This window comes from Sapajus apella, unplaced genomic scaffold (assembly GCF_009761245.1).
Source record: "Sapajus apella isolate SASKATOON/1434 unplaced genomic scaffold, GSC_monkey_1.0 scaffold48, whole genome shotgun sequence".
NCBI classification, from domain to species: Eukaryota; Metazoa; Chordata; class Mammalia; order Primates; family Cebidae; genus Sapajus; species Sapajus apella.
Window position 1 is genome coordinate 14974551 of NW_022436988.1, and position 21666 is coordinate 14996216.

Here is a 21666-nt window from a genome sequence, read left to right on the forward strand (position 1 = left end):
CACACCCAGCTAATTTTTGTATTCTTAGTAGACATGGGGTTCACCATGTTGGCCAGGATGGTCTCGATCTCTTGACCTCGTGATCTGCCTGCCTAGGCCTCCCAAAGTGCTGGGATTACAGGTGTGAGCCACTGCGCCTGGCCAGTTTTTGTGTTTAAACCAAATCGCCACTACCCACTTCCTGAATCACGGAGTAGAGCCTACTTTATTCAAGTAGACCAAAATATTTTCTCAGAGGTAACTGCCAATTTCCTTCTTTTTTGACAACATGATGATGACCCCAAAATTTTCTAGAGTGGGGAGAATAAAATGGGATTTTCCCCCAAAATCCAACATTTCAGACCCTCCCACACAAACTGTCATCCTGGCTGCTTGCCCACAGAGAATTTCCAAGTACTGTAAGGCCTTGGACTTGATAAATAAAAATTTACAGATGCTTTGTGGCCAAAGGCTGGCTCCAGCTGCAAGTCTGTTTCCAAATGAAGCAAGTGGCAAACTCACTCTTCTACTACCTTGGGGAAGAGAGCAGATGGCAGCCCCCAGGTGGTACAGCAGGAAGTCTGTGAGAACGGATTCCATACGAGGAGCAAATGGTAACAAGTGGTTGAGATCCTCACCCATGTCACCATCACAGCCACTCTAGTCAGAGGACTCACATATTATCCTCATTGAACAGATGAGGAAATGGTGGCTCACTACACGGCCCAGCCCTGAGTGGACTCAAACCCAGGTATCCCCGACCCACTGTCTGCTACTGACCTCTGATCATCTGGTTAAGAATTAATCAGATAAATAAGGCGGAACATACAGAAAAGCTCAAGAAGTGAAGACAAAATTATGACTTGAAGCTGGAGATGAAGAAGAGGAAGATCAGAGAGGGATTAAGGCAACAGGACACTGGTGTGCACACGAGTCCCCAGAGAGGCAGGAAACACATAGGTCCCGTCCATCCAATGGAATGGGGTGAGCCTTTGACTCTATCAGGCTCCCATGTGAGTCCGCTGTCATGGTCCTCAGACCACACTAGGGAGAGCCTGGGGGAGGGGGGGAAGGGTTCTGGAAGAGCTGGGTCTTAAATGACTTGGGGACAAGGAGGAGAGAGGCTGACAGTCAAGGTGACAGCCTAGGGTTTTAGCATATTCTTTGGAGGCACAAATCCCTTTAAGAATCTAATAAAAAATATAGACCCTTGCCTCAGAGGAAGACATTCTCCAGTGATACTGTGAACGATTTCAAGGGCTCTCAACTCCCAGAAGCACATCCACATGGGATTGGAGCCCCTAGTTGTTAATATGAGAGAGAAGCACAAAAATAGGACCCCGTTTAGAAGAGGTAGAAATATACGGTTCCAAAATATCTAAGTACTCCTACAACTCGTTAACAACAAATCTAATGACCCAATTTATTTTTTTTAATTGGAGACGGTGTCCCACTGTGTTGACCAGTCTGGTGAAGTCCTGGGATCAAGCAATTCCCTTGCTTTGGCTCCCCAAAGTGCTATGATAACCCAATTTTTAAATGGGTTAAACACTTTATTTTTCATTTTTACTTTATTTAAAAATTTTTATTTTTTGAGATGGAGTTTTGCTCATTGCCCAGGCTGGTGTGCAGTGGCACAATCTTGGCTCACCGCAACCTCTGCCTCCCAGGTTCAAGCGATTCTCCTGCATCATCCTCCCAAGTGGCTGGGATTACAGGCGTGCACCACCATGCCCAGCTGATTTTGTATTTTTAATAGAGATGGGGTTTCTCCATGTTGGTTAGGCTGGTCTCAGATTCCTGACCTCAGGTAATCTGCCCGCCTCGGCCTCCCAAAATGCTGGGAATACAGGTGTGAGCCACCTCACCTGGCTGGGTTAAAGACTTTAATACACATTTCTTGGCTGGGTGTGGTGGCTCACACCTGTAATTGTAGCACTTTGTAATCCTAGCACTTTGGGAGCACTTTTGGAGGGTGGGTTGAGTGAGCGAAGATCGCACCACTGCCCTCCAACCTGGGAGGCTGAGCGAGACTCTGTCTCAAAAAAAAAAAATAGACATTTCTCTACAACCATCTAATCTTTGACAAACCTGAGAAAAACAAACAATGGGGAAAGGACTCCCTGTTTAATAAATGGTGTTGGGAAAACTGGCTAGCCATGTGCAGAAAGCAGAAACTGGACCCCTTCCTGACACGTTACACTAAAATTAACTCCAGATGGATTAAAGGCTTCAACATAAGACCTAACGCCATAAAAACCCTAGAAGAAAACCTAGGCAAAACCATTCAGGACACAGGCATAGGCAAGGACTTCATGACTAAAACACCAAAAGCATTGGCAACAAAAGCCAAAATAGACAAATGGAATCTAATTAAATTCCAGAGCTTCCGCACAGCGAAAGAAACAATCATTAGAGTGAACCGGCAACCAACAGAATGGGAAAAAATTTTTGCAATCTACCCATCTGACAAAGGGCTAATACCAAGAATTACAAGATTTACAAGAAACAAAACAGATTTACAAGAAAAAAACAAACAACCCATTCAAAAGTGGGTGAAGGATATGAACAGACACTTTCAAAAGAAGACATATATGAGGCCAACAAACATATGAAAAAATGCTCATCATCACTGGTCATTAGAGAAATGCAAATCAAAACTACATTGAGATACCACCTCATGCCAGTTAGAATGGCGATCATTAAAAAATCTGGAGACAACAGATGCTGGAGAGGATGTGGAGAAACAGGAACATTTTTACACTGTTGGTGGGATGTAAATTAGTTCAACCATTGTGGAAGACAATGTGGTGATTCCTCAAGGACCTAGACATAGAAATTCTAGAAGATTCTAGCAATTCTATTACTGGTTATATATCCAAAGGATTATAAATCATTCTGTTATAAAGACATATGCACACGTATGTTCATAGTGGCACTATTTACAATACCAAAGACCTGGAACCAACCCAAATGCCCATCAATGATAGACTGGACAAGGAAAATGTGACATATATACACCATGGAATACTATGCAGCCATAAAAAACGATGCATTAGTGTCCTTTGTAGGGACATGGATGAATCTGAAACCGTAATTCTCAGCAAACTGACACAAGAACAGAAAATCAAACACTGCATGTTTTCACCCATAGGCGGGTGTTGAACAATGAGAACACGTGGACACAGGGAGGGGAGCATCACACACTGGGGTCTGTTGGGGGGGCACTAGGAGAGGGACAGCAGGGGGTAGGGAGGTTTGGGAGGGATAACATGGAGAGAAATGCCAGATATAGGTGATGGGGGGATGGAGGCAGCAAACCACATTGCCATGTATGTACCTATGTAACAATCCTGCATGTTCTGCACATGTACCCCAGAACCTAAAGTGCAATAAAATATATATTTTTAAAAAATAGACATTTCTCCAAAGACATACAAATGGCCAACAGGTATATGAAAAGATGCTCAGTGTCACTAACCATCAGGGAAATGCAAATCAAAATCACAATGAGGTATCATCTCATGCCTATTAGGAGGGCTGTTATCACAAGAAACAAGACAAGTGTTGATGGGGGTATGGGGAGATTGGAACTCTTGTATACTGTTGGTGGGAGTGCAAAGTGGTACAACCGCTATGGAAAACAGTACAAAGACTCCTCAAAACATCGAAAATACAACTGCCCTATGTATGATTCAGCAATTCCACTTCTGGGTATTTATCCAAAATAACTGAAATCAAGGTGTTGCCAGGCGTGGTGGCTCATGCCTGTAATCCCAGCACTTTGGGAGGCCGAGGCAAATGGAATACTTGAGGCCAGGAGTTGAAGAACAGCCTGGCCAACATGGCAAAACCCTGTCTCTACTAAAAATACAAAAAATTAGCCAGGCATGGTGGGGGTGCCTGTAATCCCAGCCACTTGGGAGGCTGAGGCAGGAGAATCATTGAAATCCAGGAGGTGGAGGTTGAGGTAAATTGCACTCCAGCCTGGGTGACAAAGTGAGACTCTATCTCAAAAAAAAAAAAAAAAAATATATATATATATATATATAAGCACTCCCATGTTTATTGCAGCATTATTCACACTAGCCAAGAAGTGGAAATGACCGGAGTGTCCATCAATGAATTCATGGATAAAGAAAATATGGCATAAATACACAACAGAATACTATTGACTTTTAAAAAAAAGATGAATCGGCCTGGCATGGTGGCTCACGCCTGTAATCCCAACACTTTGGGAGGCCAAGGCAGGTGGATCATCTGAGGTCAGGAGTTCAAGACCAGCCTGGTCAACATGGTGAAGCCCCATCTCTACTAAAAATACAAAAATTAGCCGGGCATGGTGGCACTCTTCTGTAATTCCAGTTACTCGGGAGGCTGAGGCAGGAGAATCACTTGGACCCAGTTGGCAAAGGTTGCAGCAAGCCGAGATCTTGCCACTGCACTCCAGCCTGGGCAGCAGAGCGAGACTCCATCTCAAAAAATAAAAATTAAAAACAAAATTTTTAAAAAAAGAGGGAAATCCCGCCATTTGTGACAACATGAATGAACCTACAGCACATTGTGCTAAGTGAAATAAGCCAGGCACAGATTGACAGATACTGCAGGATTCCAGTTACACAGGTATCCAGGTCAACTTCGAAGAATTAGAGAGTCCAACGGTAGTTGTCGGGGGCTGGAGTGAGGGGGTAATGAGTTGCTGGTCAATGTGCATTAAGTCTCAATTATGCAAGATAAGTAAGTTCCAGAAATCTGCTGTGCAACACTGTCCCTACGGTTAACATTATTGTATTGTATACTTAAAAGTTCAAGAGGGGCCAGGTGTGGTGGCTCATGCCTGTAATCCTAGCACTTTGGGAGGCCGAGGTGGGCGGATCACTTGAAGCCAGGAGTTTGAGACCAGCCCGGGCAACATGGCAAAACCCAGTCTCCATTAAAAACACAAAAATTAGCTGGATATGGTGGCACTTGCCTGTAATCCCAGCTACTTGGGAGGCTGGGGCATGAGAATCACTTGAACCTGGGAGGCAGAGGTTGCAGTGAGCTGAGATCACACCACTCTACTCCAGCCTGGGCAACAAAGCAAGATTCTGTCTCCAAAAGAACAAAAAAAAGGTTGAAGAACGAAAACGGGCTGGGTGTGGTGGCTCACACCTGTAATTCTAGCACTTTGAGTGGCCAAAGGGGGCTGATTGCCTGAGTTCAGGAGTTCAAGGCCAGCCTGGCTAACATGGCGAAACCAGGTCTCTACTCAAAAAGTACAAAAATTAGCCAGACATAGAGGTGGGCACCTGTAATCCTAGCTAATTGGGAGGGTGAGGCATGAAAATCTCTTGAATCCAGGAGGTGGAGGTTGCAGTGGGCCAAGATTGTGTCACTGCACTCCAGCCTGGATGACAAAGCAAGACTGACTCAAAAAGAAAAAAAAAAAGAATGAAAACAGAAGGTAGAAACATGAGTGATCAACTAGTCCAGTTCTCTCTCCCACAAACGCAACTTACAAGATGCCAGGAACCCGCTCACAGCACCCAGAGGGTGGTGGTGCTGGGCCTTCGGTCCAGTTTGAGGCCCAAGCCCCACCCTCACTACTCTCAGTCAAGAGGCCTGACGATAAGGAAGAAAAGGAAGAAAAGCCATCCACACACCGCAATTCTCACCACACACAATAGGCTGCATCTCTATCCTTTCGTCTTGGGAAGCAGCTTACAATTCTTCAAGTGGGTGGAAACCCTGGTGTGAGCCCCCATTCCAGCCAGGAGGGAAGGGGACAGCAACCTGCTTAGTTAGGGGGCAGTTCAAGGAATCAGAGAGGTCCTCCAGCCTCTCACCAGATGCCCTCACACCCTCGGCTTCTCGGAGGGTAACAAGGACTCCACTAAAAAGACCTGCTTTCCCAGATCTGAAGTATGGCCTGGCATGGCAAGTGCTCTGGGTACAGGGAGGGCACATTTGTTGAGTGGGCAACTGCCTGCCTGCTGAGGTCCCCAGCCACATATGAACACCTGTCCAATGAGCAGTGCAGAAGCTGCCCTGGTCACCTCCTCCTGAACCACCTACTTGCTATGTTCCCGACACCCGACCAGCCCTGAGCCTCACCGATGGTCCAGGATAAAATGGTCAGATGGGATTAACAGTCAGCCTTGTTGGCTGGGCGAGGTAGTTTATGCCTGTAATCGCAGCACTTTGGGAGGCCAAGGCAGGCAGATCACGAGGTCAAGAGTTCGAGACCAGTCTATCCAATATGGTGAAATGCCATCTCTACTAAAAATACAAAAATTAGCTGGGCATGGTGGCAGGTGCCTGTAATCCCAGCTACTTGGGAAGCAGAGGCAGAATTGCTTGAAGCCGGTAGGAGGAGGCTTCAGTGAGCTGAGATCACACCACTGCACTCCAACCTGGGCGACAGAGTGAGACTCTGCCTCAAAAAAAAAAAAAAAAAAAAAAAGTCAGTCTTGTTGATCAGCTCCCAGAATGGGGAGAGTGCCTGGCTAGCTTTGAGTTCTAAGAGCATTGGCCCCACGTGGACATTCCAGGTCTATGAAACCATCTGCTGAAGGGCTTTCACCTGGGAGACACCTATTGCGACACAAATACTCCTGGGAGACCCTTAGCTCATCCCCTGGTTCCTGCATCTAGCTGGCCAGCTGGAGACAATCTGTCTAGGAGGAAGAGGCTGAATGGAGTTGGTGGAGGGAAGAGGACCCCACCTTCCTCTTGCCTTGGAGCAGGCTGTAGATAAAAGGAGATGTTATCTACAGCCAGCTCCAAGGCAAGAAAAGCCTCAGGCAGCAGACAGGTGATATGAGGAAATGATTTTACAAAACCTCCGGGCGGGTCTGGATCAGGTGAGGGTTGAAGGTCAGAGACGGGCTTGGGCAAGGTGGGCAATCAAGCACAGGTGTCTACACATGAAAGAACCCCTCGGCCCCGCTCCAACCCTGGGGATTCAAAGACAAGGCCCATGTTTTGAAAAATATAAAATTTTAATAAAGGCTACATCTCTTAATTACAATAATTATTGTACCAAGTAGTTTTCCTTAAATGAACTCTTTATAATGCATAATTTACAGTATAAGTAGAACAAAATGCCATGACAAAAGTCATTGAGTACAAGACTTGTAATAAAAAGGCATAAAATATATTTATACATAAACCCCTTTCAAAAAACAAGGGAAAGCTTGAGCCCTCAATATAGGGCGACGCACGGAGCGGGTGACCGTGCAAGGTACAGGTACTGTACTGATTGAAAGTCGAGCACTAGAGATAGTGGATTAATACTCTCTTGCCGTACACTATATACAGATGTCTAGTACAAGTAACAATGGCAAACAGAATGTACAGATTAACTTAACACAAAAACCCGAACATCAAAATGAAGGTGTCTGGGGCAAAGGTGCTGCTGGGTCTCCCCACAACTGCTGGTTTCTTTGTGGGGCAAGGGGTAGTTCCTGAATGGCTGTGGTCCAATGACTAATGTAAAACCAAAACCAAAAGACCAAGGAACTGTCATTTCCACAAAAGCACAGCTGGAACCTCGCAGCAGTGACTCTGGCGGGCCTCAGCCGCAGTGGAGCCTCAGTCACAGGATCAACCTGGGGCCCCAAGGAGTGAGGTTCCCTGCCTCCTCCTCCGCAACAGATCACCCCATCCAACACAACCCCCAAAATGCTGATGATGAGACGCAACATGGTCAACCCTCAAGACCTTTAAGACAAAACAGAGCAGCATAGGGAAAAAAAAATGCACCAATTTCTGCATGTGTCAATGGTAGGGCACCATTTTAAAAAGTCTGTCTTGACTTGGAGAGACGTAGTGCAAAGCGTAATTCCTCTTTTAGTGAAGAAACCATGAACGCACTCCTAGCTCAACTCCTAAGTTTTAAGTCAGAACAATTAAAACTTCCTCTTTCCCCCTTCCAAGTTTAAAGCAGCATATCCATAAACTGGGGATGGGGGAATCAGCTGTTCTATAAATAATCAGTAAGGATTCCTGTTCAGGTAAGCTCTACACAGTTTCTCTTAGTTTATGGATTTCAGATCCCCAGGAAGTCATATATTATGTATGGCCGTCTCTCAAATACAGTCAGCATCTTCAATAGCCAAGAGTGGTCATGTTTTTAATAAATAGTTCAGGCTTTTCTTATCTCAGTCAGTACCCAGCTCATGAATAATCAAAATAAACCTCCCCCCACCCTCCCGAAGGCCCACTGGCCGATTCTCCCCTAGACTTTGTCTTCTTCATTGGTTTAATTTTCCTTCAAAATGTTTTGTCGCAGTTGCTGACGGCCAAGACGGGTCACAAGAGCTTCAGCTCCAGCAGTTCACCAAAGCCAGACCCCAAAGGCTCAATCGATCCGCTCCACTTTGCCCAGAATCCGGCCTTCATACATCGGGAGCACTGTCTCGTCGTCCCAGACCTCCTCAAAAACTGCTCCACAGGCAAACTCATCGCTTGCTTTTTTGAAGTAATACCTTAAAAGGAATACCAGAAAAGCTTCTTGGTAAACTGCATTTTCCACATTGTTGAAAAGCAAAGCATGCCAACATGGAGGACTGAGGTATCCTAGGAATCTACTAGGTATGGCAGGCGTGCACGTACGCTGCCTGCCCACATCTGCTTTAAGTCGGCAGCTGCGACTGGCCAGACTGCACGAAGCAGGTGGGCTGAGATGATGAAGGCGGGGCACGCTGTGAGCAGCAGTCTGGGCTGGGCCTGCCACCTGCAATCCTCTGCCCAGTGCCTCTGCTGCTCCTGACACACATACACTGTGAAGAGCAGAGCTGCTGCTTTCTCTCCCAGACTTTTTCAGCAGTGGGGTGGGGTGGGGGGCGGGAGGGAAGGACAAATGCCTGCAGTTCCTTTGCAGTAGCAGCCAAGCGGGTCCTTCAAAGAGACTCCAGACTTATCTCCAGGTTCAGCCATCCTGAACCTGCCACCTGGAGAGCCGGAACCTGCCGAGGTCTGCGAGACTTCCCGATAGCTATGCAGTCCCGCGGCCTCTCAGCCTTCCCATCCTTCAGGGCCCAAGTGCAATGCTCCTGGATGGCCCTGGCACAGCCACACGAGAAAAGCCAGCCAGCCCGGCGCAGCTTCCCAGGGTCCAACAGCTGGCACTGGCCCATGATGCCCTCCCCTCTCCTCCCCATTTCCATGCCTCTTCTCCCATCCCACCCCTCCAGGGTCAAACACCAAAGGCCCTTCTATTATGCCCGTTGATTAAAGACTCCTTTTATCCCTCCCCAGCGCTCTTTCTTCTGAGGCTGTTTAATTGTACAGATGCAAATGCCTGGCCTCTCCCTAGGAGCGTCCTCTCAGGCCAGGCCCACCCCCAAACCCCTTCTGAGGAAATTAAGCAAGGGCCTCTTCCTTCCCTGTCCCCAGCCAAGGGAGACCTCTCAGAGGGATTAAACTTGCCCCTGCAAGCTGTCATTTCCAGCCCATAAAGGCCACTCACAGAGGGAAGGTCACAGTCCCCTGGGGGGATGGGAGAACCTTTCAAACATTTAATTGTGTCTCAGGGTTATGGTTGGGCTTTGTTTTTGTCTTTTCTCTTTAAAAAGAAAAAAATTAACTCCCCTTGGTTAGAACTCCACTTTTTTCCTCTTTAATAAAGGCAAGCCAAATACTTTTGTAGGAGATAAGGCTAAATACAGTGAACAGCTGGGTTCAGTCAAGGTTCTTTGTTTTTAGCATTCCTGACCCAGCTAATGCATTAGGGTGAACAACGGCATGGCTCTGACTGGGCAGCGCTGAAGACGCTCCATGCCAAGGGGTCAAAATTCTCAGGGGAGCCTGAGAGGAGACAGTGAGAAAATAGGGAGGGGCCCTGTGCACAGGAGACCCGGGACAGTGGGGGGAGTCACTTTTCCAAAAACGAGGCTCAAATCTCAACGCCACCCTCCATCAGACCCCTTTGGCCCCAGCTCCAACGACCCCTCCGGGGTTTACCAAGTTGGGCTTTCACAGCATGTCTGAGCAAACACGAGGCGACCTTTTACATAATTGCAACCTCCTCCAGAGAGGAGAGAGGCCACATTCTCTCGGCCCCACCCCCAGGACTTCAAACACACTGCACTGCCCTCATTTTCTCCAAGAAACTGGCTTTTCCACTGCAACATGCTTTATGTGGCAAACTTTGCTTTCTTCTGACATCTGGCACCAATAGCATCTGGCATGTCTGAAGGGCCTGTTTGCTTTTTGAACTCCTGCCATGTTGAGATTACTCAACGCATCCCAGGTCCCCCACCTCCCACCCCTGCCCCACAGCCCCAACCTCACTGGGTCTTTTTTTACTTTTTTGAAGGGTGGGGGGATGTATTTGTACAAATTGAGATGTCGAAGCACTAGCCCTGCTGAGAGGGTGAGACGTGACACCCTGTGTCCCTATCCCCCCGGGAGGGCACTGAGTCCAGCTCTGGCCCTGCAGAGATAAGACGGCTAGGAGGGCCTTCCCACAGCCTGATCCAATCAGGAAAGAATTTGAGAGTCTTTGAGAGTTGACCATTTGTACAAGTCTTTGTGCATTAGAGGGGAGGGAGGGCTTCAAAGCCAGGCTTATTAACTGTGCCTTAGGAAAAAAAAAAAAAAAAATCAGAGCCAGATGTGGTGGCCAGAGCCGCTGAAGGAGGCACCTTCCCTGCACGCCTCTGCCAGCGCCACAGGCTTCTCTCCCGGGGTCACCTGCAGCTCCTCTCCAAGTCCAGCCAAGACAAAGCCAAAATCCAAGTGAATCCCCAGAGGGACACACTTGTGTAATTAGCTTCACCTTGTGTCTTTTCAAGATAAAAGCAGCAGCAGCAGCAGCACCCAGGCCTATCCCCCATCCCCTTGACACCTTTTCACAATTGTTTCTGCCCAGGTGTAAAAGGGGAATTGACCAGCGACACACCCTGCTGGTCAATCACCTCCAGGGGCTCAGTCCAACCTCCACCCACCCCGCTGCGAAGAGAATCCAGCCCCTGCCCAAACTCACTCCCAGATGAAGGTGGCTGGTGAAACTCCACAGGGCCTGATCTAGAGGGGAGGGTGTCTCAGAGCCCACAGGTGACTCGCCCACATCCAGGAGCCCGTGCCCACCTGGCAGGTTACTAAGTGCTAGTCAGAGTTCTCCACTCACACCCCTGGCTATGGTGGCAGCACTGGGTTAAAGCCTACTGGGCATGGGTTGCGGTCCCGCACCGGCCTGCAGCACACAGCTGAGGAGGTGGAACTCTCAGTGTAGACCCCAGAGCAAGCACCTCCTTAAACTAATGTGTCCCTATCTCACTCTGGTCCTGGCCTGAAGCCCTAAAGCTGAGACAGAACTGGAGCAGAATCTACATGTTCTCTTGAGCTACAGGCCATGGAGAGGGCTAAGGGAGGGCCCGGGTGAACTGAGGCAGAGCCATCACCTGCTCATTACCAGGAAAGTGATCAACAGATGCAGAAGTGGCCTAGGGCTGGCCCTCATTCTCAGCTCCTGAATCCTCTCAAGGGCCTAAAAGGTCAGCGTGGACCTTCTCCAGGGCACCTCTGTCCACTTTGCAGACAAGGTAAGGAGGCCCGGAAATTCCCTTCCTGAGGCCCCTGCAGGGGAGAAGGCAGTGAGGCCCAGGGCAGGAAGAAGAGCCTGCCCTATTCACCCTGTGCCCACCCGCAGGTCCAGCCCCTTCTTAGTTATGGACAAAAGCGCATCCCTGCTTCAAATGGCCCATAAAAACCAGGGAGGCAGCTCTCCAGGTGGAAAGGCAGGCTAAGAAAAACACTGCTGACTTTTCCCAGCCAGGGCCTCTGACTATTTGGAGCCTTCAATGTGGGGGTCTCTCCTAAACCGGAGGCAGAAGAGCCATGCTTCTACTCCCTCCTCCTAATCAAGTGTGCCTGTCCCTCTTTTTCCTCCTCCCACCCTGCTCACCCAAGGGCTGCTCCATTGCGAGTAAAGCCTCTGCAGGGTAGCCTGAGCCCCTCTCTTCCTGTTGGAGCAAAGACAAAGCCAAGACACAGCCAGGGTGAGGGATTTAGAGGTGCACTGTTGTCCCCAGAGCAGTTGAGGAGCTGACAGAAAATTACTCTTTGGCCTCCTGAAGAGACACGAACCTGACTTCCATCCCTATTGAGATACTCCTTTTCTCCTCAATCTGGTTCACCTGGTGGAAATGGCCAGGTCCCCAGAGAACCCTCCACGCAGCCTCCCTCTTGCAGCTGCTGCTTCATCATTGCTGCTGGTGGTGAAGGGAGAGAGGAAATGAGAAGGAGCCTCCTTGTCACCGGCAGCCTCCCCCAGCGCCTGCACAGCCCCCTCCTGCCCTGCCCCGCCCAGGTCTGCTCAACCAGGGGAGCGGCTCCAAGCTCTGGCTCTTGGTTCTGAGCAAACAAACAGAGCAGAAAAAAGCCACAGGACTCTTACCTATAATTTCCCTTTTTGCTGAGCTGCTCTTTAAAGTGGCCCAGGGTCAAACTCTGAGCCTTCAGCATCCTCCGGTATGGAATTTCTTCCCCACAGAAAAAGTAAGTGACAACCAACTCACTGGCCTGGAGCGCATGGACACCTGCCAGCTTCTTTGGCTCTTTGTGACTGAAAATAAGACAGAGTGGAACAAGTTCAGCATTTTAAAGCAGACACATATCTAAAGCAAACACAAACGTGCACACATGTGCACAAGTGGCAGGGTAGCTGAAAGCTAGGGCTGCAGTTGTAAGCCCCAAGTGGGGGCTGGGGCAGAGCCCTACATCCCAGAGGCAGCCAGCTCTGGGGGATACGCAGGCCAACCCCACACACTTTGCATGGAGCACGCAGAAAAGGATGCTTTCCTTTTGGCTACACAGAGTGATACCATTTCCCCACTGCCACCAAAGGAAGGCATACAGCAGGCTCTTTCAGCTTAGCATCATGGGGTACTTCCTCAAGAAGATGAGAGAAGAGAAATTATCACAGAGATGCTGGGTCTCACCTGGACTGGCAGTGCTGAAGACAAAGCAGAGCAGGACAGCCCTGAGGATGGCATGAACTCCGAATGTCTAAAGCCCACCCCTTATTCTCGCAGAATGAGAACAACTAACGGGGGTTATCCCACAGTGATGTTCACGTCCCCATTTGTTCTGAGAGTTTGCAGAGTGGCTTGAAAAAAAAGCTGCTGGCTGGGCGTGGTGGCTCACACCTGTAATCCCAGCACTCTGGGAGGCTCAGGTGGGCGGATCATTTGAGGCCAAGAGTTTGAGACCAGTCTGGCCAACATGGTGAAACCTCGTCTCTACTAAAAATACAAAAAATGAGCTGGGCATGGTGGCGGGCACCTGTAATCCCAGCTACTCCAGAGGCTGAGGCAGGAGAATCACTGAACCTCGGAGGCAGAGGTTGCAGTGAGCCAAGATTGCGCCACTGCATTCCAGCCTGGGCAGAAGAGCGGGATTCTGTCTCAAAAAAAAAAAAAAAGGAAAAAAAGCAGCTGGGCCGGACCCAGACAGCTGATACACTTACGGTCAACCAATTAAAACAATGAAAGCGTCCAGGGTCCAGGGCGGGGGGCCTATTGTGGACTTCAAGTATTGCTCATTGCTCAGGATGAAGAAACTAAGAAACAAAACTTTCTTTAGAGCATTTTAGATCTCTTTAGCAGATTTCTTTTTAATTGTGCCACCCTGTAATTAAACTGAGCAGGCTTCTCAATCTACTTTGAAAGAGACTAAATTTACAATAGAATCACTGCCCAACTTCCCCAAGCGAAAACACAAGGATGGTCTCTGACCATCTCTGCCACAGTGGAGAATGATCTTTCTGCTCAGGGGTGACAAATGTTTCCAGTGCTACTAACTTGCAAGTTGAATGGAGCAACTTTTCCGGCTGAATTTGAGGTCCCTTCTAACCTTCTGCTAATGGCTTCGTGTCCCAGTTTTTGATTTGCCTATGACCAGAAAAACTTTTGCTATGACGCATCTCTCGGTAGGACAGGTTTTCCCATGGATGGCGACATCTATGTTTACTGTTCCTCATCACTAGCACTAAAAATCAAAGTGATTTTAAATACCAAAAAAATTTTCATAAAAATCAAACTCCAGACAGCAAATACTCTGAAACATAAACCACTCAGCAGATCTCATTATGCCAGATAAAGACACTCACTCTTCTGGAGCCAGGCTTGGATTGGAGAAGGGCGTGGCTCCCACCTGAACAGCGGCCGAGTGACTCCTGTCCCTCTGCTGACTGGCCATGCAGCACCTGAGGACACAGCCAGGGTGAGGGATTTAGAGGTGCACTATTGTCCCCAGAGCAGTTGAGGAGCTGACAGAAAATTACTCTTTGGCCTCTTGAAGAGACACGAACCTGACTTCCATCCCTATTGAGACCCAACCAAGTCCCTGGGTTAAAAGTGGCTGAAGAGGCCAGGAAGATGTCTTGGGATAGCCATTCTATGCCCCTCAGGGAGCCTGGCATGGGACACTCTCCACTCCAGTAAAGGGCTGAGGGCTCCTGATCCGCCAACCTTATGGCTTCTTACCCGCTCAGCTAGCCAGCCTTAAACAATCAAGACATTAGTAAGAAATGGGATTTGTAAGGAATTACTCAAATTCATGCTCCCAAACCTAGGCATAACTCGCCTAACAGATTCTGGCTTGACTCTGGTAGAATGAGCATTAACTGAAGGAAACAATTTCTAGAAGCTGGAAAGGAGACTCTTACTCATCCAGAAGTAATTCTTTCTCTCTTGGAAGGGTTTGAAACCCAGGCAGAAAAAGAGGCCCTCCCCATTAGCCACAGACCTCCTTCTCCACTCAAACCCAATCCCTGCCTCAACCTACCACCCCTCACTTCCACTCACCGCTGCTTTGGGGGCTTAGACACCTCAGCAAGCCTGCGACAGGCCTCCTCCAGTTGAGCCAGAGTGTTGGGTGGGGTCAGGGGAGGCATTGCAGGGTCCTGGGTGAACAGGTGGGCACGGGGGGCAGTGCGGGCGTGCCCATTGTTGCCCCCCCACAGGTGGTGCCGGCTGGCTCGTTCGCCCGGAGACGAGCGGGCAGATTCCAAGGGGTAGGCCTTTTTTGTGCTTTGGGCACTAAACAAGGAATGAGCAGAGAGAAAACAGAAGGAAAGAAACTGGGTTAGAAGAACTGGAAAATGTGACTTCAATAGAAACTTGTCTATTCTGCTCAGAGAGAGAGAAGAAAAAAAATAACTACCATAACACGAACAGGGGTCAGTGCCAAAACATGACATTTTTGTGGTCTGCTCAGTCCTACGTTTAATATTAAGATGGCAGGAGCAAACAGTCACATTTGTATTCGGCAGACTGCAAAAATAGCCATTCCCACAATACCTCCGTACTGAGTGCCCATGACCCTCGCGGCCGCAGGGGCGGCAAGCGGTGTTTACCTATGGGGCTTGGGCTTGCTCTGCCGCTCACTCTCCAGCATCCACTGCCAGACATCCTGCGACCTGTCTCCTTCCTCCCGGGGAAGCTGCAGGGCCCCGGCTCCGCCGGGGGCCCCTCCTTCCCTGGCGGGCAGAGCCAGGCCAGGCTCCGTGCCTTTCCCATTGCGTTTGGGCAAAGTACTGCCTCTGCTGCCGCTGTGGGGAACCAAGAACCACACCCAACCCAGAGACCTGGTTAAATCTCCGGGACTCCTAGAATCAGATAATGCAGCAAGCACGGGGCGATGACACGAAAGACCCATGCACCTGCTCCCCACACCCTCACCCGGCCGTGCCCTCTGCCACCCTCTTAGAAACTAAATGCCTGTGATGTGGCTCCCACCTCACACCTGCCCAGGGACCTGGCTGGGAGACAAGCCCCACACAGGACACTGCGGTCTGCCCAGCACTTACCCAAACTGCTCGCCAGGCATGGTTTCCGGAGCCTTAGAGTGGCTTTTGCATTTCGAGTAGCAGTAATACTCAGAGCCCCCGGGGCAGAAGCAGTGAACCCGCTGCGTGGCCTCCGCCTCGATCTCCTCCTTGGTCTTGGGGACTGCGTGGTGGTGGATGTAGTGGTGGTGGACATGCTTCGTCGTCTGCTTGGTCACAAAGCCCTTGCCCCCGAGGAGGGGGCAGGCGCCTGGTGAGGCGGCGGCGGGAGGCAGCTTACCACCAGGCGGCAGCAGGGAGTAGTACTGCGGGTGGTGGTGGTGGTGGTCCGGGGAGCGCGAGCGGGGACTGTAGCGGCCTACGCCCGGGGACTGGCAGCCAGGGGTCTTAAGGACCCTGGACAGGTGGTCGTCCAGGATCGTCTGCGGGTCCTCCTCGTAGCTGCCGGAAGGCAGTAGGGAGAGGGGGTGCTGCGTGGGTGCCCCCTCCCGCGAACTGAGTGTAAGCTCGGAGCCCTCCTTCTCTTCATCCTGAAAGGGAAGACGTCAGAAGGGGAAGTGACCCAGAAAGCAGGAGGGTCCCTGAGGCCCTGGGGTTGCAACATTCGGCCCCATATGCAGGAGCACGCACACCCATGTGCACGCCCACAGCCACGCCTACGTGCACACCCGCACGCAACCCATGCACATGCGCACATCCTCATGGAACCCGCACACTCGCACGCAACCCACACGCATGCACACACCCCCCACGCAACCCACCTACCTACGCAAGCAACCCAGGTGCATGCGCACACCTTCAGACAACCCAAACACACGAGCACACAACCCAGGCTCACGCACACACAACCCAGGCTCACGGACACACAACCCAGGCTCATGCACACACCCACACGCATGCGCATGTAACCCAGACACATGTGCGCTCACCCCACGCACGTGAGCACATCCTTACACAGCGCAGCGCATGCGCAAAGAACCCCATGCGCATGCGCACGCCCTCATGCAATTCGCACGCGCACACTCATACGTGCGTGCACCCCTCGGGCAGAAGCAGGGAGAAAGCTTAGGCCACGTTACCTCTCGGATCTGCTGCAGGCGCTCCTCCAGGCTGTGGCGGCTCTCCAGCTCCAGTTTCAGCTTCTCCAGCCTCGAGATCAGTTCAGCCGCAAAGGTGGCGGGTTCCACGGGGGTCATCTCCTTGGGCAGGCGGTGGGTTCTCTATTGGATGTGGAAAGGAAAGGGAGGAGGCACGTTCAGCACGCCGGGCAGGCAGTGGCTTGGCCGGAGCTTCCCGCGCCAGGCGCTGCGCACCGCAAACCGATGCTCGGGTGGCGAGTGGATGGCAAAGCGGCCTGGGCTGCTTGGGACTTATATGCGCTAGCGCCATGGCCTCATGGAGAGCCATGGTCCCCACCAGCGTTTGCCTTGGGCAGGAGCAGTTGGTCGCACTCCGAGAGGCCCTGCTTGTTCTCTCTGTAGTACAACCAGCCCATCAGTAGCTACTCTGAAGTAGAAAATCTTCAAAGACTGTTGTCAAACATCAAAAAAAAAAAAAAAAAAAAAAAAAAGCAGCCCTCTGAGGTGGGGAGGGGAGAGACCAACTCAAGGAATAAAAAGTAGAATCTAAACAGAAGGGAGTTGAAAATTTAAAAAAGTAAGATTGGAAAGGAGGTGGGAGGGAGGAAAGGTGGGGGGGAAAGGGAGTCAAACGGCCTGGATCAGAGAAGAAGTGGTAATTTATTTCCTGGCCGCACACTGCGCACCTTTGAGGTGGTGTTGTCTCAACACTGTCCTCGATCTCCCTCGTTTTTCTCCTTCCCTCCTCCCTCTCTCTTTGTACAGAAAATGAAGAAAGCTGCTGCAGGCTAGTAGCAGAACACTGCTGAGCTTGGCTGCCTGAAGCTGATCTATCAAGGGAAAAGGGAACATCTCCAAATCAAGTGCAGAATATAAAAAGGCACCGAGTATGCCTGCCAAAAGCAGCAAACAGAGAGAACCCCTGCTGCCCAGCTTTCTGTCCTTTTCCTGTCATCTCGCTCCCCCCACCCAACCCCCCACCTCTCCACTTGTTCTACCTCCTTCTTCCTAATCTCCCTCTTGCTTGCCTCCTTTCTTTGGGGTGGGGTGGGGGGAGCAGAAAGCTAACTTGTAAAGACCAGCATCTCCCCCAGCTGAAAAGATGGGCCTCGCCACAGCAACCATTTAGCTGTAGAAACTGAGAGGGGAGAGAAAGGCTTCTGTGTAGGTGGCCATTGTCACACAGCCCCCGATCAAAGCGCTGCCTGATGGAGAAAGTCGATTGGCACACCCCAGGACAAAATCATCTAATTTACAAGCTTGGGCGATAGAACTTTTCTTTGTTAACGCACATATTCCCCAATCAAAAAAAAACAATAATAGTATGTCTTCAATACTTGTAATCTATGGTGGGAGGGGATGCTAGAGGTTCCCAGAAAACCAATTTTAATATGCTAATTTTAAAAGAAGGTAAGTCTGCCCTTGCCTGTGTGAGGAGCTTTCCGAGAAGAGTTATAGTTTGTGTACTAAGGCAACATGGGATTCGCAATTCAATGTGTTAAGTTTTTAAACACAATATAATGGGACAGACCGATTGGGACAGACCGATTGGACTCTGAAGCTGCCAGGAAGGATTCATAAACACCTGCTGTGAGCTGGGTGCTTTCCTCCCCTCCTCAAAGAAGAGTGTCTGCAACCTGGGTCTGAGGGTATTGTCAACAGCACAGCCGTAAAATGGGAATGTAGACAGGGAAGTTCTCTTGAGTATAGCCATGTGCTTGCTGCTTTAGGAGACATGGAAATAAATGGAGAGGTCCCAGAAAAGCCCTTTATCCACCATCTCAGTCACAGGAAGAAGCTGCTCAGGAGATCCTCACTTCTAAACACCCCGTTCATTCGGCATTTGATAGGCACAGACTCACCAGCAGGTACTAGGCCAAGTTTGGGGTTGGGGAGAAACAGCTACCCTCCACCAGGGCTTCAGAAGCCAGGAGGAGAAATGGTCAAGTCAGTAGATAAATGGATGGCTAAAATCAGCGACTAAAAGTTTTGGAGTCCTGTGGTTGACACAAGAAGAGAATGTCCCAAGCGGACAGAGGTGCCTTATTCATTCAATCTTTATTGAGCACCTATGATGTGTCAGATACTGTTCTAGTCTCTGTGGATACCCAAGTTAACAGAAAAGATAAAACTCCCTCCCCTCAGAAGGCTTCCATTCCAGTGGAAAATACAGTGAGCTCACCAAGCTGTAGAGAAGCATGGATCATCTAGCATTTCTTGGTTTCAGGGAAAGAAGTGCTTCCATTTCTTTCTCATAGGGAACTTTTTTTTGAATTCAGAAAACGTAAAGGTTCAAAAATAGGTCACTGAACCTCTGATACAGTTTGGATGTTGGTCCCCCCCAAATCTCATGTTGAAATATGATCCCCAATGTTGGAAGTGGGCCTAGTGGGAGGTGTTGGGTGCTTGGTGCCCTCCCTGCAATGATGAGCAAGTTTTCCCTGTTCACGAGATGGTTGTCTGAAAGAACATGGCACCGCCCACCTCCCAAACCCCAGCTTGCTGCTTCTCTCCCTATGTTACAGAGGGGTTCCCCTTCCCCTTTCCATTATGATTGGAAGCTCCCCAAAACCCTCACCAGAAGCAGATGTTGGCGCCATGCTTCTCGTACAGCCTGCAGATCTGTGAACCAAAACCTCTTTTCTTTTCTTTGAAATGGGAGACTTGCTGTGTCGCCTAGGCTGGAGTGCAGTGGCACGATCTCGACTCGCCACAGCCTCCGCCTGCTAGGTTCAAGCGATTCTCCTGCCTCAGCCTCCCGAGTAGCTGGGATTACAGGCACGCACCACCACACCTGGCTTATCTTTGCATTTTTGGTAAAGATGGTTTCACCGTGTTAGCCAGGACAGTCTCCATCTCCTGACCTCGTGATCTGCCCGCCTCGGCCTCCCAAAGTGCTGGGATTACAGGTGTGAGCCACCACACCAGGCCGGCCATAAACCTCCTTTCTTTATAAATTACTCAGCTCCAGTTATTCCTTTATAGCAAAACTGACTGATACCTCATAATCATGTCACTGTGCTCAACATCACAACCCCAAAAACCATGTAGTGTCTATTGTTCAGGTCTTTTCTCTCTCTTTGCCCTAGGTGACCTTAGGTACTGCTCTTTTCTACCTTTCCTATACCTTCCCCCTTCCACCTCCCCTTCCTTTTCTTTAGGACTCAACGTGGCAGAAAAAACAGCTGCCTCCTCGTTCCAGACTGTACTCACCGGGAAATGAGGTAGAGACACTTGGCCATTGGCCTTCACACTGCGATGCATTTCTCTCTGGAGCTGTTTCTTACTCCCCACACGATAAGGAGGAATTCCATCTCTAAGGGAAAGGAAAAGACAGAATCCACAGGCTTACGAGGATGCTTTCAGCACATGGGCTACTCTCATATGCCATCTTGAGATCCCGCCAACAGGGCCCCCTGCTTCCACAGGAGTGTCACATGTCTCCAGATACCATCAGTGCTCCCACAGGTAAGGATCCACCCAGTATCAAATTTAAATCCTGCCCATCAATGATCTATGAAAACTTGGCTCCCTCGGATGCAGGAGCATCTACTTGGAAAGAACCTGGAAGGCTCATCTCTTGGGCTATTGTCTTAGATCGGGGTTATACTCCAGCCAGCCCAGAGCAAGGGCTCCCCTGTTTTACAGGTACCCCAAGAGTAGGAGATTCTCAGGCCACAGTGGTCCTCCTAGCAGTCTTGTTGCCACCGCCTCAAACCAGGAACCAGTGCCTTACAGAGAGGACCAGGGCAGAAAAGTTGTAGGATAAGGACCAAACCTACAGAGAGCTAAGTCAGGCAATAGTAAAGTGTGCGTGACTCTCCAAGTCAACCCTTCAGTCACTTCCAAATGTATTCTTTTTATAAACCACCACAGGTTAATTAATAAAAAGAATATATAACAAACATTTTGGCCCCTTAGCTCCAAACCCTGCCAGCCCCAACCAACAAATTCTCAAAGGCACATGACCAATGTGGGCATGAAGAGAAAAGCCCCTACTGTGTGGTGGTCTGTGCAATTCATTTAAAAATTTTAGCACCTACTATGTGCCAGACCTTGTCCTAGGCACTAGGCAGCAGAGCAGAAGACAAAGTGAATACATAATTCAAACAGCTGCCCTCCTGAAGTTTATATTCTAATGGGGAGGCACAGGCAATGAGCAAAATAAAACATGGTATGTTAGTGGTATATATGGTGAATAAAAACACAGCAGGAAAAGGAGAATCACTGGCGGGGTTGGGGGGGAGTGGGTATCAACGAAGTCCTCATTGAGAAAGTGACCTTTGGGCAAAGACATGAAGAAGTATGGGCCCCTATGTCCTTCATCATTATATTTTTAAAAACAAAACATTAACAAGTGGAAGAATCTTTAAAAAGCAAGCCTACACTCCAGCTAGTGTTCACTACAACCGTGACCCAGAGTTGCCATGATTTTTTCCAAAAAAGAATTTCCTTCTTAAAAACAGTAGAATTGTCAAGGTGTGACTGTTTTCCTATTGATGTCCCGTAGGGAGACCACTTGTTTACAAAAGCCTCAGGGTGCAAACATTTTCATAATGAATCATACTTGGAGGCTGTAATTATCGCAATTGGGTGTTTGGCTACTTCCCTTTCCCTAGTGTTTGGTTCATCATAGGGCAGAAGAAAAAAGCCTTAGGATCATCAGGAGTAGGTGAAAGGTGAAAATTAGCAATGTCTAAAACTACCCGGGGAACAGCCAGGAGTAACTGGTCAACCTCTAGCTCCTTATCTGAAATACCCTGGAATTCTAAGGTAGCTGCATTTTCAGGAAGCCTGCCGACTAGGTGAGAAAACAGGGCCACATGGGAC

The 21666-nt window shown here is 49.4% G+C and overlaps 1 protein-coding gene across 2 annotated transcripts in view; it reads right to left on the reverse strand.

Moving 5' to 3' along the window:
• Window positions 1-6943: 6943 nt before the first annotated feature.
• AXIN2 (axin 2) overlaps window positions 6944-21666 on the reverse strand; it is a 33315-nt gene continuing 18592 nt past the window's right edge. Inside the window, exons 4-11 of one of the 2 annotated variants that reach the window (XM_032242013.1) lie at window positions 20050-20152; window positions 16837-16977; window positions 15779-16287; window positions 15326-15520; window positions 14775-15008; window positions 14078-14173; window positions 12365-12532; window positions 6944-8450 (exon numbers count right to left, since the gene is read on the reverse strand). In XM_032242013.1, coding sequence (XP_032097904.1) covers window positions 8324-8450; window positions 12365-12532; window positions 14078-14173; window positions 14775-15008; window positions 15326-15520; window positions 15779-16287; window positions 16837-16977; window positions 20050-20152 — 1573 coding nt within the window. In that variant the 3' untranslated portion in view covers window positions 6944-8323. The remainder of the gene's footprint in view (window positions 8451-12364; window positions 12533-14077; window positions 14174-14774; window positions 15009-15325; window positions 15521-15778; window positions 16288-16836; window positions 16978-20049; window positions 20153-21666) is intronic. The other variant, XM_032242014.1, reaches the window with a different exon arrangement.